Source organism: Ambystoma mexicanum, chromosome 5p, assembly GCF_040938575.1.
Source record: "Ambystoma mexicanum isolate Mex_15411 chromosome 5p, UKY_AmexF1_1, whole genome shotgun sequence".
In the NCBI taxonomy this organism is placed as follows: domain Eukaryota; kingdom Metazoa; phylum Chordata; class Amphibia; order Caudata; family Ambystomatidae; genus Ambystoma; species Ambystoma mexicanum.
Genome location: NC_090930.1, coordinates 927,280,947 through 927,295,382, shown reverse-complemented (window position 1 = coordinate 927,295,382; position 14,436 = coordinate 927,280,947). Strand labels below are relative to the sequence as shown.

The 14,436-nt window shown below is 48.0% G+C and overlaps 1 protein-coding gene across 3 annotated transcripts in view; it reads left to right on the top strand.

The window, feature by feature from the left end:
• The window catches only part of LZTFL1 (leucine zipper transcription factor like 1), a 488,680-nt gene that overhangs the window by 451,658 nt on the left and 22,586 nt on the right, over positions 1-14,436 (top strand). For all 3 annotated transcript variants that reach the window (XM_069613360.1, XM_069613358.1, XM_069613359.1), the window contains one exon: positions 13,081-13,184. In XM_069613360.1, coding sequence (XP_069469461.1) covers positions 13,081-13,184 — 104 coding nt within the window. The remainder of the gene's footprint in view (positions 1-13,080; positions 13,185-14,436) is intronic.

The following is a 14,436-nucleotide window of genomic DNA, read 5'->3' as shown; positions in this document are numbered from 1 at the left end:
TCTACACGTTTCGGGGAATGATCCTGCTGTCAATCCTTTTCTTATCTACAATATATAGCATATAATAGTCACCGGTTAGACTTAAATTGTTCCACACAATGGGCCTCATTACGAGTCCGGAGGTAACTGAGCCGGTAAAACCGGCAGGTTACCGCCGGACTTGTATTACCATTCCGCCTCCGTGATTCCCGGAATCAACAGGGCATTACAACCCCGGTGACCCGGTAATTCCGGAGGCGGAATTCGGTAAATCCCCATTGCCATGGAGTCCAGTAGGACTCCATGGGAATGGGGAAGTGGAAACACTGGCACCATGCTGTAATGGTGCCGGTGTTTCCACGTCCGCCTGGAGGCGGGTGGTGTTAAACCCGCCAGGTCAGACCTGGCGGGAGTGACGCCTCCCGCCTGCAATACTCGAGATCAGCCAGTCCGGAAATAACGGTGGTGGCGGATTTACCACCATCGTTGTTTCCGGACCGGCTGACTTGTGAGGCCCAATGTGTTAAAAAATGTTTTTTTTTTTTTAAATAAATTAATACTTTGTCATATATCCTGCTTGGATAATCACCTGGATGATATTGTCAATCAAAGATTCTTTCCAATTTTTCTTATAAACAAATTGTTTGGATGATACAGGATTCCTCCTGAAAATAGGAAAAGTATTGTGCGTCAGAAAAAGGACACTTCATATAAAAAGTAGCATCATGTTATCTCAGTGTTTAAAAACGACTATGACTTAACTTTGTTTGGCATAATCACTCATACAGTAGGATTTAATCTGAGATATTGTAAAAGATATTGTAAAATAACTAAAAAGTCTAATTTGATCAAGTTAGGACGCTTTACCTGCCAAACGGCGGTCCCCAGCATCCAAATGCTGACTATGCTGAAACTCGTCCACTTTTTTACAAACTGCCTTATTAGGAAACTCGCTTACACAGCTGATATTGGGACACGCTCAGCTTCATTCTCCGCCCTGCTGGAGCACGCGTGCAACTTTTGGCCAGGCACAGACTTAAAACAGTTCACAGTTCAGTTTCACCATTGAAAACAAGTTCTATTTACAATACGAATAAACGTTCCTCTATTTTGTCATTAATTGAACTTTAAAACACTGTACATGTACTTTTCTCTCTCTGTAATTTCTTAGCAGATTATTTCTTGAACATTTCTTAATGTTTAAGCTTTCCTCCTACGTCCAGTCCCCTTTCCTCCACACTTGTGGGACATTCCGTCCTTTGGGACGGGACCGGAACACTTTTGTCAAAAAGCATAAACAATGAAAAATGTTTTCCTCCTTTTTACGTAGGGTACCACACGCGACCGTAACCCCGCCCTCCTGAGCTCCGGCCGCGCATCGCCCTTTAGTCCTTTTATCCACGCGGTCGGAGCTGGACGCACTTGCATCACCAGCAAGAATTTTTTTGACCGTAACTCCTCTGTGGTTCCTTGTCAAGTCTAAGGTGTTGCTTAAGTCCCCTGACCAGCCTAAGGAGGTGATTGCCTCATCTACACTTGGGACGCAGTTCTCTTCAGGCATCGACAAAATGGCGGCCCAGCCCTCATGGTCCACGGTTGCCATTTTGGATTCTTCCCTTACACCTACGCTCTCGACATCGGGTGCTGGGAACATTCTTTGTGGGGTTGAGCAGTCGTTTCCACATCATGTTGACCGTAAAAAGACATGGTTGGTGGTGGGCCTTCCTGGCAACCATCCTCATTGCGTTCATGAGGCTATGCCCCCATACGAGCGGCCTCTGCCCACCCCAGCGCCTGAACCTTCTTCAGAGGATGTTTTTTGGGAAATTTCAGCGGCGTATGCACTCTGACCCCATTAAGGAGTATTTTAATGGTCTTTTCAAGGAGATCTACCCTGAACCACCTTCCACCCCGGCGGTTCCGACAGCTCCTGCAGTGGTGCCACCTCTGCCTCATGGCCCGCCTCCAGCTCTTCCTCCCCTACCTCCGCTGTCTATCATAGAGAAGAGACCGGCTGAACGGGATAGCACTTTAAAACTTGTCACGGCCCAGCCGTCTGCTCCCAACTCGCTGGATGACCCTCGAGCAGATCAGGATAGCAATGAGCAGCCCCGCTCTGTCATAGCATTCCATGACCGGTTCCGGATATGATGGCCCTTGAGGCCCCTGCTCCGAAGGAGGGGGTGTTTTCGGGAGCGTTTACCTTGTCATCACAAGAGCGCGCCGGCCTGTTCCTCCAAAAGGACGTTTTGGCCAAAGGCCCCCAAGGTCTGGGATAAGCCCCACCCTGGGCTACATTTCAATAAGAGAATTGGCGCCTGTTACAGGCTCCACACCTCTGAGGAGATAGCCTTGGCGTCTTGTCTGGTCCCTTCCTCGACGGTGGTAGCTGTGGCCACGCTTCAATACAAACCGGCTTCTGCGACCTCAACGGCTGCGGCTCAGATTGTGTCCAAGGAAGACAAGATTCTGGACTCCTTGGGCAAGAAAGTCTTTGCCAACTCGGCACTCCAACTTCGTCAAGCAAATACCGAGCTCATCCTGGCTGCAGCTAATATGAGCCTCTGGGAGGAGTTGGCTGATTTCCAGGAGTGTATTCCTGCGGATAGGCTAGACGACTTCAAAGCCGGTTTGTCGGATGCCAGAGTGTTGGCACAAGATCTGCTGGAAGCTGAGGCACACCATGTAGATACCTCAGCTCGAGGACTTGTGTTGGGAATTGACACCTCCTGCCAGGCATTGCTCCATGCGACAATGTTTTCGAAGGAGGTGCAAGGCAAGGTTCTTGACCTTCCCTTTCGACGGCAAGGAATAGTTTCATTCTTCTACAGATGAGAAACTTACAAAGACCAAAGCGAGCACCCAAACCGCCAAATCTTTGTTGGTCCTGGCAAAGGTCCCAGCTGAAGTCCCTTATTCTCAAAGGTTAGAATCTCAGTCTCGATCCTGTCTGGCTTCAGGCGGTTTCAGGACCGCTGGGGGCACAGAACTGAACCTCCGGTTGGCGGCACCCATCGAAAATAACATTGTGGACGGGTTTCCTCTCGGCCATCAGCCTCCTCGCCGACAAATCTGTAAAATTATATTTTTTGTCGGTCGCACGAGACTCCGGTGCGAGGATGAATCTCGTCTCATCTGGAGGCGTGGCAGACCATCCCCGAAGACCGGTGGGTTTTGTCCATCGCTCGGGTGGGTTTTTGCTTGTCTCCCTCCCCCCCCCCCCTCTACCCCACCCTTCAACCTTCCCTTCCAACAGATTGGGACACCCTCCCTCAGAGCTGAGGTTCAGAAGCTACTAGACCTCAGGGGGGTGGAACCTGTTCCCCCTTCGGAAACAAGGGGAGAGCCTCTACTCTTGTCTGTTCAAAGTGCCCAAACCCAACCAGGCTGGCCTGCGCACCATCCTCGACCTTTTCCAGTTCAACCTTTCTCTTCCCCAAGTGAAATTCCAGATGACCACGCCCTGCCAAATAAAGTCCTCTCGTCGGAACGGCGACTGGCTCAGTGTAGTGGACCTTCACGGCGTGTATATGCACATCCTGACATGGAGGCCGCATCGAAATATCTGCGGTTCTCCCTGGGAGGGGAGCATTTCCAGTTTCGTGTCCTTCCGTTTGGTCTCAGCTTTGCGCCGCATGTCCTTGTGGAGATGTCGGTCATTGCAGCTCCTCCAGCTCCTGTTCCATTTTAGGCTGTCGGTGAACTGGCGGAAATCTTCCATGACGGTCTCCCAAGACCTGATTGTCCTGGGTTCCTGTTGGAACACGGTCGACTCCAGGGTGTATTTAACAGCGGACAGGATTGCGTATCTATTCGCCACGTGTCAGCTCTTCATCCAGTCAGAGCACATTACGGCTTGGTGGTTCCAGAGACTTCTGGGCCTCAAGGCTTCGTGTGTACTTGCTCTTCCTCTTGCGTGTCTCAAAATGAGACGTACTCCTCTGGCTCTTTGGAGCTCTTGGTGTCAGGCTTTGGACTTCCAAGATGATCCCAGTTCCATCCTGCATCATGGCAGACCTTCTATGGTGGTCTTCGACCAGCAATCTGAAAGTGGGGGCCTCCTTTCAGGAGCCCTGCCCACAAGTGACGATTACCACAGACTCCTCCCTTCTGGGGTGGGGCGCGACACTGGATCATCTCCAGGTTTTCGATCTATGGACGCTGCAGAGCAGGCAGTTTCATATAAATTATTTGGAACTCCTGGCTGTTTGTTTGGCACTGAAAGCTTTGCTACCGTCCATCAGGAACAGGGTGGTCCGCATCCGCACGGACAACTAAGTGTTAATGTTTTATATCAACAAGCAGGGTAGCACCAAATCACTACCTCTTGTGGACCTTGCCATTCAGATTATGGAATGGGCCATCTAGCACGGCATTTGGTTACTGGCGGTACACATTCCGGGTCAATTCAATGTTACTGCAGACTCACTCAGCCGGCAAACAGCAGCCCATCTACGAGTGGGACCTGAACACAGAGTTCCTCTCCACCATCTGTCTCCATTGGGGCACTCGGGAAGTGGACCTTTTTGCAAACTCTACAAACGGGAAACTTCCTCTTTATGCATCCAGGAATGGTCTTGGGGCCTCCTCCCTAGGAGACGCTCTCGAAAGTCTGTGGCACAACATGAAGGCCTATCCCTTCCCAACTCTTCCTCTGATTCATCAGTCACTCTGCAAGCTCAGGAATACATTGAATTGCACTCTCCTGGTCATAGCTCCTTGGTGGCCAGCCAGATTCTGGTTCTCGGAACTTCAGCATCTTTCGATTTTGTCCTCCGATCAGACTGCCGTTGATTCCCAACCTGCTTCACCAGTGCGATCAGCAGACGTGGCACCCCTCCCCACAGTCATTCAGCGTGGCGGCCTGGTGCCTGAATTCAAATCCTTAGCACGGTTTAACCTGTCCGAAGACAATATGCGCATTATCCAAGCGGCCAGGAAACCCTCTACGAGGTCTCAGTATAGGAGCAAGTGGCTCTGCTTTTGCCACTGGTGTTTAGCAAAGCAGCTGGACCCCAGACATGCTACGATTGACACTGCACTTTCGTTCATCTCATCTGGCAGCTTCGGGCATTCATGTCTTGTCTTGTAGGACTTACTTGTCCGCTATTGCTGCCTACCTGCCTACCTGTCTACTGACAACTGTTCCTTTTCTTTGACAAACCCAGTCATTAAAAGGCATTTCGCAGGTCTATTACATCCTTTTCCACCTGTTCTCAATCCTCATCCAAAATGGGATTTAAATGTGGTCCTCACCGCCTTATGCCATAAACCATTTGAACCCATGGGGACTTTAATTGCACTCTGAACCCCAGGTTAGATGGGTCCGATGATAAATTAGAAAAGCCGGCGCCAGCAGCTAAAGCGCTGAGGACACTGTTGATGGACCTCGGCCTAGAAGATGTGTGGAGAAGATACACCCAGGGTATAGGAAATACTCGCATTATGCGGCACCGCATGACCGGCATACAAGGCTGGATTATGTGTTTGCATCTGCCGGGATAGTGGGAGAAATGGTGGGGGCGGAATACAAGGCCTGGGTACTCCCTGACCATTCGCCGTTGGTCATAGAGTGGCAACATCAACCCCTTAGAGCGCGGATCCCGACGTGGAGGCTCAGAACTGAGGCTCTACAGGATGCGGGCTTTTGAGAGGATTTGAGGGAGGCCATCGAGGAATACTTTGAAATGAACACGGGTAGTGTGCGTTCTGTGGGGACAGTTTGGGAGGCATTTAAGGTAGTGGTGCGTGGAGTAGCTATATCTAAATCCAAAGGGCTCCAAGGGGATATCGAGCGGGAACTGCGAGAAACTGAGAGAGAGCTAGAGGGCTTGATACAAAATGAGGGGACCACCCGTGCGAACAGCGTTAAAATAAAAGGCTTACAGCTAGCTTGTAGTGAACTTTGGGACAGACTATGCAAACTAAACTATAAGAAATATACAGAGAGGCTGCATGCAGGGGGGATAAACCGGGGAGGCTATTGGCCTGGTTATACAAGAACGAGACCCCCCGCTCAGTGATCAGAGAGGTCAGGGACGCAGAAGGTCAAATCCATAATACCCAGGAGGGGGTAAATGACCAGTTCCTCAAGTATTACAGACGACTATATGTTGACACGGGGGAGGATATGAGCCAAGAAATTGTGGATACGATAGATGACATAGGACTGCCCACCTTAGATGATCTAGAACGAGCAGACCTAGATGCCCCCATCACCATGGACGAACTGGAGGCGGTGATCCAACACCTGCCTACATGTAAAGCGCCCGGGTCGGACGGGTTACCCAGCAAGTTTTATAAAACGTATAAGCAGGAGCTACTCCAGCCGCTGCTGGCCATGTTTAATGAGGCCTATGAACGGGGGGAACTGCCTGCGTCCCTTTCGCGAGGCAGTGATCATCCCGCTCCTAAAACCAGATGCGGAATGCGGATCTTATAGGCCTTTGCCTATGCTCAATCAGGACAGCAAGATACTCAAGGCTGTACTGGCCAATAGGTTAAAGAGGGTAATTGATAAGTTGATACACCCAGATCAAACGGTAGAAATATCACAGATAACCACAGGAGGCTACACCATATCATTGACCAAACTGAGGGAGACTTAGGCGAGCTGGCTATAGTGTCGTTGGACGCGGTCAAAGCTTTTGATTCAGTGCGGTGGCCGTGGTTGAAAGCGACTCTGAATGGATACGGGATGGGACCAGGATATATTAGATGGGTCCAGATGCTATATAGTACCCCGATGGCGAGAGTTAAAACAGGAACCACAATATCAGATAAATGGCAAATTAGTAGGGGGACCAGACAGGGACGCCCCTGGTCACCCATGTTATACATCTTGGCATTAGAGCCACTGGAAATATGCCTGCGGCGACAATACGGGGAGGTGGGGATCCGCACAACAGGAGGCACACACCTGATTTCATTGTATGCGGATGATGTGCTCCTCTATTTGCGCTACCCAGAGGAGAACCTGCAATATGTGTTGGAGGTGATGGATCGTTACGCCACCCTCTCGGGCATATCGGTGAACCCTGGGAAGTCTAGCTTGTTCCCCATGGGAAGGTACAAGAATACCCCACTGGAGAGGCTGCCCATCTTGCAGATACCTTGGCAGACCGAGACATTTAGGTATCTGGGAGTGAATGTTTACCACAAAATAGAGACAGAACACAAACATAACGCAGAGAAAGCGATGGAGTGAGTTAAGAATAGCATGGTGTTCTGGTCTAGATTACCCCTAGCCATGATGGGCAGTGCAGCTTTGCTCAAAATGGTGGTCCTGCCCAGACTTTTGCACTTTTTTGTTAATGTCCCATAGTATGTGCAGGGGCTTCATATGGGGCAATTCCAGGAATAGGGTGGCCCTGTGGAAACTACAGAACACATGTGATAAGGGGGGCATAAACCTATAGAATTTCGAGCTGTATTGCCCAGCAGGACAGCTGTTGTATGTGTCTCGGTGGTTGTCTGCGGAAGACTCGGCAGAAGCTAGGATTTTGCAAGGTGAATTGGCTCCTAACTTTTTGAGGGAGACAGTGTGGCTGCAGAAAACTAAAATAGCAAGGATGGGGAGACTATTGAGGCTCGGCTGGGAAGTCTGGCGCAGGACATAGAAAACGGTGGGTGACCCAGATCCACTTTCTCTGCAGGTCCCGCTGGCGGTGCTGTGCGGGGATGACACTCAATTATTCGAAGCAATCCGCAGATACTGGGAACCAGTGGGATTGGCCACCCTTGGAGACATATGGCAGGAGGGGGGGGCGCTGGGATTCCAGAGGCTGCAGGAGGAGACAGGGAAGCATGAGGTCAATTCATTACTTATACCAGGGTGAGAGAGAGATGGCCCGAGACTGTGCTAGAGGAAGAACCTGATGCCGCCCTAGAAACGGTGTATGATGTCTCGGAGGGTGAGCACGAAATATCTAGGATATGAGCTCCTGAGGGCGAAGGGGGGGGGGGAGCTGTTTCATTTGAGGCAAGACTGGGAGGAAGAGGTGGGGGAACCTATGACAGAGGGAAAGAGCCCAGAGATACCATAAAAAAATGTCCCGGAATGCGAGACTCCAGCAGATTCAGTTGTATGTCACCCATAGAGCGTATCTGACTCCCAGTCGAATAGCTAGGTTTGGAAGCCCGGCTGTACAAAAATGCCCCAGGTGTGGAGAGAAGGAGGCAGGGCTATTGCACATGTTCTGGGCTTGCCTTGAGGTGCATAGATTCTGGGAGGAAATAAAGATGAAAATGGCAGGTGGGGGAGTGGCACTGGACATAGGGTCTGCCTGGGCTTGCATGCTTGGGAACTTCCCCAGGCCACGTCATTCAAAGCATATCAGTAAGATGAAGGATCTGGCCTATATTTTGGCCAAACGCAGAATCGCAATGTGTTGGAAAGCGGCCTACAGGCCCAGAGTGGTGATTTGGTGGGCGGATCTCTTGAGATGGGTGGAAGCAGAAACCGCAGTATGGTTTGAAGCTGTCACCAAAGGGGGAGAGGAGGAAGTGGGCCCCCTGATGGCCTGGAGGCAGCTGGTGACCTCGATGGCTAACCCCCACCAGGTCAATCATGATACAGAAGACTCAGATGAGGCAACAAGCACTGAGATTCCTGAAAATGCTCATGTAGATGATGTGGCTGAGATGGCTCGAGTTCGGGGGGAGGGAGGGGGAAGGACGGAGGGCGACACTGTATAACGTGATGCTTTGACATTGATTATGTATGTCCTAAAAAGTTATGATGTTTGGTGTGTTTGTGGTTAAAATAATAATAATTGTTAAAAAAAAAAAACATTTGAACCCATGGCTACGGCGGATCTAAAGTACCTTTCATGGAAGGTTGCATTTCAGTGACTTCGGCAAGGCGAGTAAGCAAGCTTCAAGCTTTCTGTGCAACACCCGTTCCTCACCTTCCATAAGGATAAGGTTATGCTCCATACTTCTTCTTTGCTTCCTAAAGTAGTGACTGATTTTCATTTGAATCAATCTATCTCATTACCTGTCTTTTTTTCCGAACCCGACTCCGATGCCGAGAGAGTTACACAATTTACATTAACTCGGGGGCTCCTCACAACTCTTTGCTACTTTCGGAGACCCAAAAGGGAAACCTGCTTCAAAAGCTACTATCTCCCGATGGATTGCTTCCTGGTCTGTTCAAATTGGGGTTCTCAATCAACAATAAAAAAATCAAGTCTCGTTCCAAGCAAAACAAAACCGCTCCTCAGAGCTGTCACAAAAACAGAAGAGGGGCTAGTCTTTCTGTCAAACGAAAGAGTGCAAAACATAGTGCTGCAAAATACATCAGTATCTAGCCGGTCGCCAAATAACCGTACCTAAAGTAATGTGCTTGCTCAGGATGACGGCTTCATGCATTTACCTTGTCCTGCACGCACGGTTGCCCATGCGCCCAATGCAAGAATGGTTAGCGAAACAGTGGTCTCGGGCAAGCGGGCAGTGGGACAATCTGGTGGTTGTGTTGCTCACCCTAGTTCAAGCACTGTACTGGTGGACAAAGTAAAATCTGTTGAAGGGAAAGCCTTTTCACAACCCCACAGTGCAAGCGATTGTCACAACAGAAGCTTCCCTCATCGGGTGGGGAGCCCATTACCTTCACCACACAGCGCATGGCCTGTGGTCCCAGATCACAGCCCAAAATCACATAAACCAGTTGGAACTGTTAGCAGTGCTTGAAGTCCTGCAAGCTTTCTAAGTGCACCTGTCGGGTCAGACAGTACAAGTCCTCACAGACAGCACCACTGTCCAGGCTAGCACATACAATGTGTAAGTGGGCACTCAAGCAAGGCATATTTCTAACCTTGCAACATGTTCCAAGGGTACTCCATTCTCTGGCAGACTCATTAAACAGAGATCCTCTACACGAAGAGCAAGAGTGGCAGCTCGACAGAAACATCTTAGACGATATCTTCTCCCTATGAGGTTAGCCCCCTTTAGACTTGTCCGCCACAAGCCAAGACATGCAATGCCCAGACTTTGCATCCAGGTTTCCCCAACAAGGGTCCAAGGGGAACGCCCTGTGGATGAACGGGTCAGGGAAATTTGCCTACGCTTCCCCCCCGCCCCCCCCAACACCGGTACTGAGCAGGTTAGTGAACAACCAGGAACAAGTGATGCTAATCCTAGTTGCTCCTATGTCAGCTAGACAACCTTGGTTTCCACATCTGTGCAAACTGCTGATGTGCGATCCGATCAAACTCCTGTGCCCCTACAACATGCTCACACAGCATGGGACGACAACGTTCCACCCACAACCATAGTCTACGAACTTGGCAGCTTGGCTCCTGAAGTCATAGAATTCGGCCATTTAAGACTATTTCAAAGGTGTATGGAAATCCTCAAGGATGCATGTAAACCAAACACCAGGCACTGTTATTTTAACAAATGGAAAAGATTTGTAATATGCTGCCAGTCAAAAATTGTAAACCCAATCGAATGTACTCCATCACACATTCTTTATTACATGCTCCACTTAATAAACTCCGGGCTAGTATTTAACTCCATCAAGGTTTATCTAGCGGCTCTATCCTCATACACCACTTCTCAAAGCAAGGTGTCCTGGCGGAAAGTCCCTGTCATTAAGGCATTCATTGAAGGAGTAAAAGCACTCTAGCCTCCCATTTCAAACCCGCCTCGGGGATGGGTGCTAAATGTGGTACTCGCAAAGCACGTGGGATCACGCTTTGAGCCTATGCATAAATCCAGCCTTCAACACCTTACATATAAAACAGCTTTTCTGGTGGCTATCACCTCCATAAGAAGAGTCAGTGAATTACAAGCTTTGTCGGTGCAAGACCCTTTCTTTGTTATCCACAAAGACAAGTTGATGCTAAGAACACAGCCTAGGTTTTCATCTAAGTTCCTATCTGAGTTCCATGTCAACCAGTCCTTTGAACCACCAGCTTTCTTTCAAAACCCTTCAGGCACAGCTGAGAAAAACTCCATACACCAGGTTTAAGGGGGGGCGGTCCTTTACTATGTAAACAAGGCCAGACTGCTACGAGAAACAGACCAACTGTTTGTCTCCATGGCACCTGGCAGGGGAGGCGTTCATGTCTCAAAAAATGCCATCTCCAGATGGATAGTGAAATGCATACAGCTCTGCTACTCTCTATCAAACAAAACTCTGCCTTCCACACCAAGAGCTCACTCTACCAGGGGTACAGGAACTACTTTGGCCTTTATTGCAAACGTCCCGCTGGACGCCATTTGCAAAGCAGCTACATGGAGCTCTATTCATACCTTTACTCAGCACTACTGCTATGACACACATTCTAAAGCAGATTCACAGGTGGGACAAGCGGTTCTAAAACCTCTATTTGCTGCTGTACCTTCTCCAGACACTGCTAGCTAAACTATGAATAGCATATGATCGAAGCAGATCCACAAGCTTCAGAAGGGATACATTACTCACCGTAATTGTACTTCTGATGCTTGTATCTGCTTGCATTCACATGCTCCCGCCCTTCCTCCCCTGTGGAGAAGAAGGTGCATAGATGTTTTCTGGCTTTATCTAATCTTATCTGCTTTATTACATCTGTACTCACGCTACACTTCATGCTACCTCATGTCAGAAAGAAAACAGTGGACTTCACACTAGGGATAGTATTACTGGCACGCTCTGTCGACGTCCCGTTTCGAAAAAAGAAAAATTATTACTCCGCGGCTACCACTAGATGTAGGCCTATGCATAGCATGTGAATTTAAGCAGATACAAGCATCAGAAATACGATTAAGGTGAGTAATGTATCCCATATTAGTAGTGTATGTTTGATGATAAGAGTTATCTAATGCCTAAATAAATCTAACTGTATTTTTATAAATTGGCTAGAAATTGCTTTTCCCTGTTTACCAGTCTAGGCTGATTCTGAAAATCAGTCTTCGCATCGGCTTTGTCAATAAAGCCAGTGGATCATGAAGACCGGGTTTGAAATAACGACACAGCCATTTTGGCTGCTGCACAGCCATATCTAGCAATCCTGCAGTAGAAAAGCAAAAGTGCAGAGTTGTACATCATAACAAAAAGTTAAACTTCCACCATCCTGTCTGGAATGCTCTTCTTGGGTGAGAAAACCCACTCAGGGAAGAGGGATGGGGAGAAGGCTCTCCATGGACTCGTAGCCTTATGGGCTAGCAGTACTTCCCCAAAAATACAAATGGGTACAGGGTGCCCCTACACAGTCCACTACAGCGACAGGCATGTGCTGTCCAAAGAAAATGAGTTTCAGCGGTGAGTAGGGATGAAAACGAGACTCTTTACCCAAAATCTATTAGAAATACAACCTATGTTTTGCATTTTCGTAGTCTGTGATCAATAACTAATGTCTGCGCCATTGGCCTAATGACCTGAGCTAGACTATTGGGTGACCGGATCCTTGTTGAAATATATCCTGGCTCATTTAGAGATGGCTCATGTTTTATAATGCCGTAGATGGTGTTTTAATAATGCACATGATTTACAGGCCCAACACTGCTAATCGGAGTACAATTTGAAGCCTGTACAGTTCCAAAAAAGGCCCACATCATGAGAAGCTGTAGTGCGGACAAAATAAGATGTTTAAATTGAAATTGAGATGCTAATAAAATTAAGAATCAAGGGCATCCTATAATCTTTCCAGATTTTCCAGCTTGTATTGCCTTGTGATAAAGTTATTGTCATTAGCGCACACTTTACCCACAAGGTATGGTGGACCTGCACTTCGCTCACTGTTTGGTGCAGGTTAGAAAGCAGTTCAGACTGTGCCCAAACTATGAAAAATATAAGTGGACAAACATATGCGTAGATATTTGCTGGGGGGTTTTGTCCGCTTTCTAAATCATGGAGAAAATGTTTAAAAAAGGACTTCAATAACCTGGACACACATTTATGCACCCCGTGAATAGGTTGGAGTTCTCCACTGCAGTTGGTACTAAATGCCTCTAAGGTATGAAGCCGATTGCAATGTAAAAAAAAAGAGATGCGCGATAAGATAATTAATGCATTGAATTTAGAGTGAAAACTTATGGTTGAATGACTATGGGGAACCATTATTAGTAAATTGCTAGTTGTGTTCATTCAAGATATGCATTTGTGTTCCTTGTGAACAGGAGTTGGAGAGGAAGTTCCAGCAGACGGCTGCTTACCGCAATATGAAAGACATTCTGACAAAAAAGAACGACCAGATAAAGGATCTTCGGAAACAGCTTTTAAAGTAAGTGTTTGCATATTTTTCTTACTCCTAGGTCTTGTCACCTTTCCTCCAAACGTATAGAAGGTTGTTCCCAGTAAGGGTATCGTACTGAAGCATGATTAAAGCAGCATTAATTATTTTTTTAAAATGTGCACGCACATGCGCAGAAACGCCTCCTGCATGGGACCCCACCCAGACTGACCCCACCAGGTAGTCTTTCCTCCATGAAAATACGTCTGGAGCTCGGCACAGCAGCTTGCTTCTTGGCACCCATGTCATGTTTCATCTTCAGTGACCTTGCCCTCTGGACCCTACAGGCTCATCTTTGGAAGTGGGAGGATATTTTTTTTCACATGGTTCCTCCAGTTGCTTTGATGATGTTCATTGCACCAAGAAAAGTTAGTACGTAATCTCTAGTATTGGATCTTTTATAGATGTGCATACTTCACCTCTTGGGCTGGTCTATGCACTTCCCAAAGGTAAGCCCACTCTTGAATGCCTTGTACGAGTCAAGGCCAGTACTATTTTGGAATGGTGTGGTAATGTCGCTTCAATTGATACTGCACTGTAGAGTCAACGTAAGTTGAGAGGTATTGAGCTTCCCTGCATGAAACCATTTTGCTTCAACTTTTTACCACAGAATGCAGGGGTTTGGGTGTGAGACTCTTGCACCACTCTCTGCTCCCACCCACCCCGCCAACCGATATTTCCTGACCCTAACCCACCATCTTCCTTTTGATGGTAAAAAATGGTAAAAGAAATTTGAGAGAAATAATTTCAACCAGTTGGGGGTCGACGAAAACGCACAAACTTGAAAGTTAAAGAACAGGAAACGAGCTTCATCTGACCCCAATGCCGAACTCCCCCTAGTTGCGATTCATATCACACTGATGTGGAGGGAAGGAGACCTTTCGTGTACTATATTACCATGGAAATCCATCACTCACTATTGTCGTGTTCCCTCAGTGGGGGAGAGACGCCACCTTCCTCTGTCCCTATAACTGCCTCCATGAGTTCAAAGGGTCTTTACCTTCAGTAGGAGGTCCTCAACCTTCTCCTGGTACATTCTATCAAAGATGATGCATCGGTAGAGCAACTGGGTACATTAATATTCTTTATTTTTACTTTGTGTATGGACAATGTGGGACTCTGTGCTCATTCTTTACCATTTAAATGTTTCTCCAGCATGGGGTCTGGCATGGATTCACATGCTCATGAATATTCCCCGTTGTCAGGCTGGGAATCCTTGGTAAAGAAAAAAACAGTATCAGTT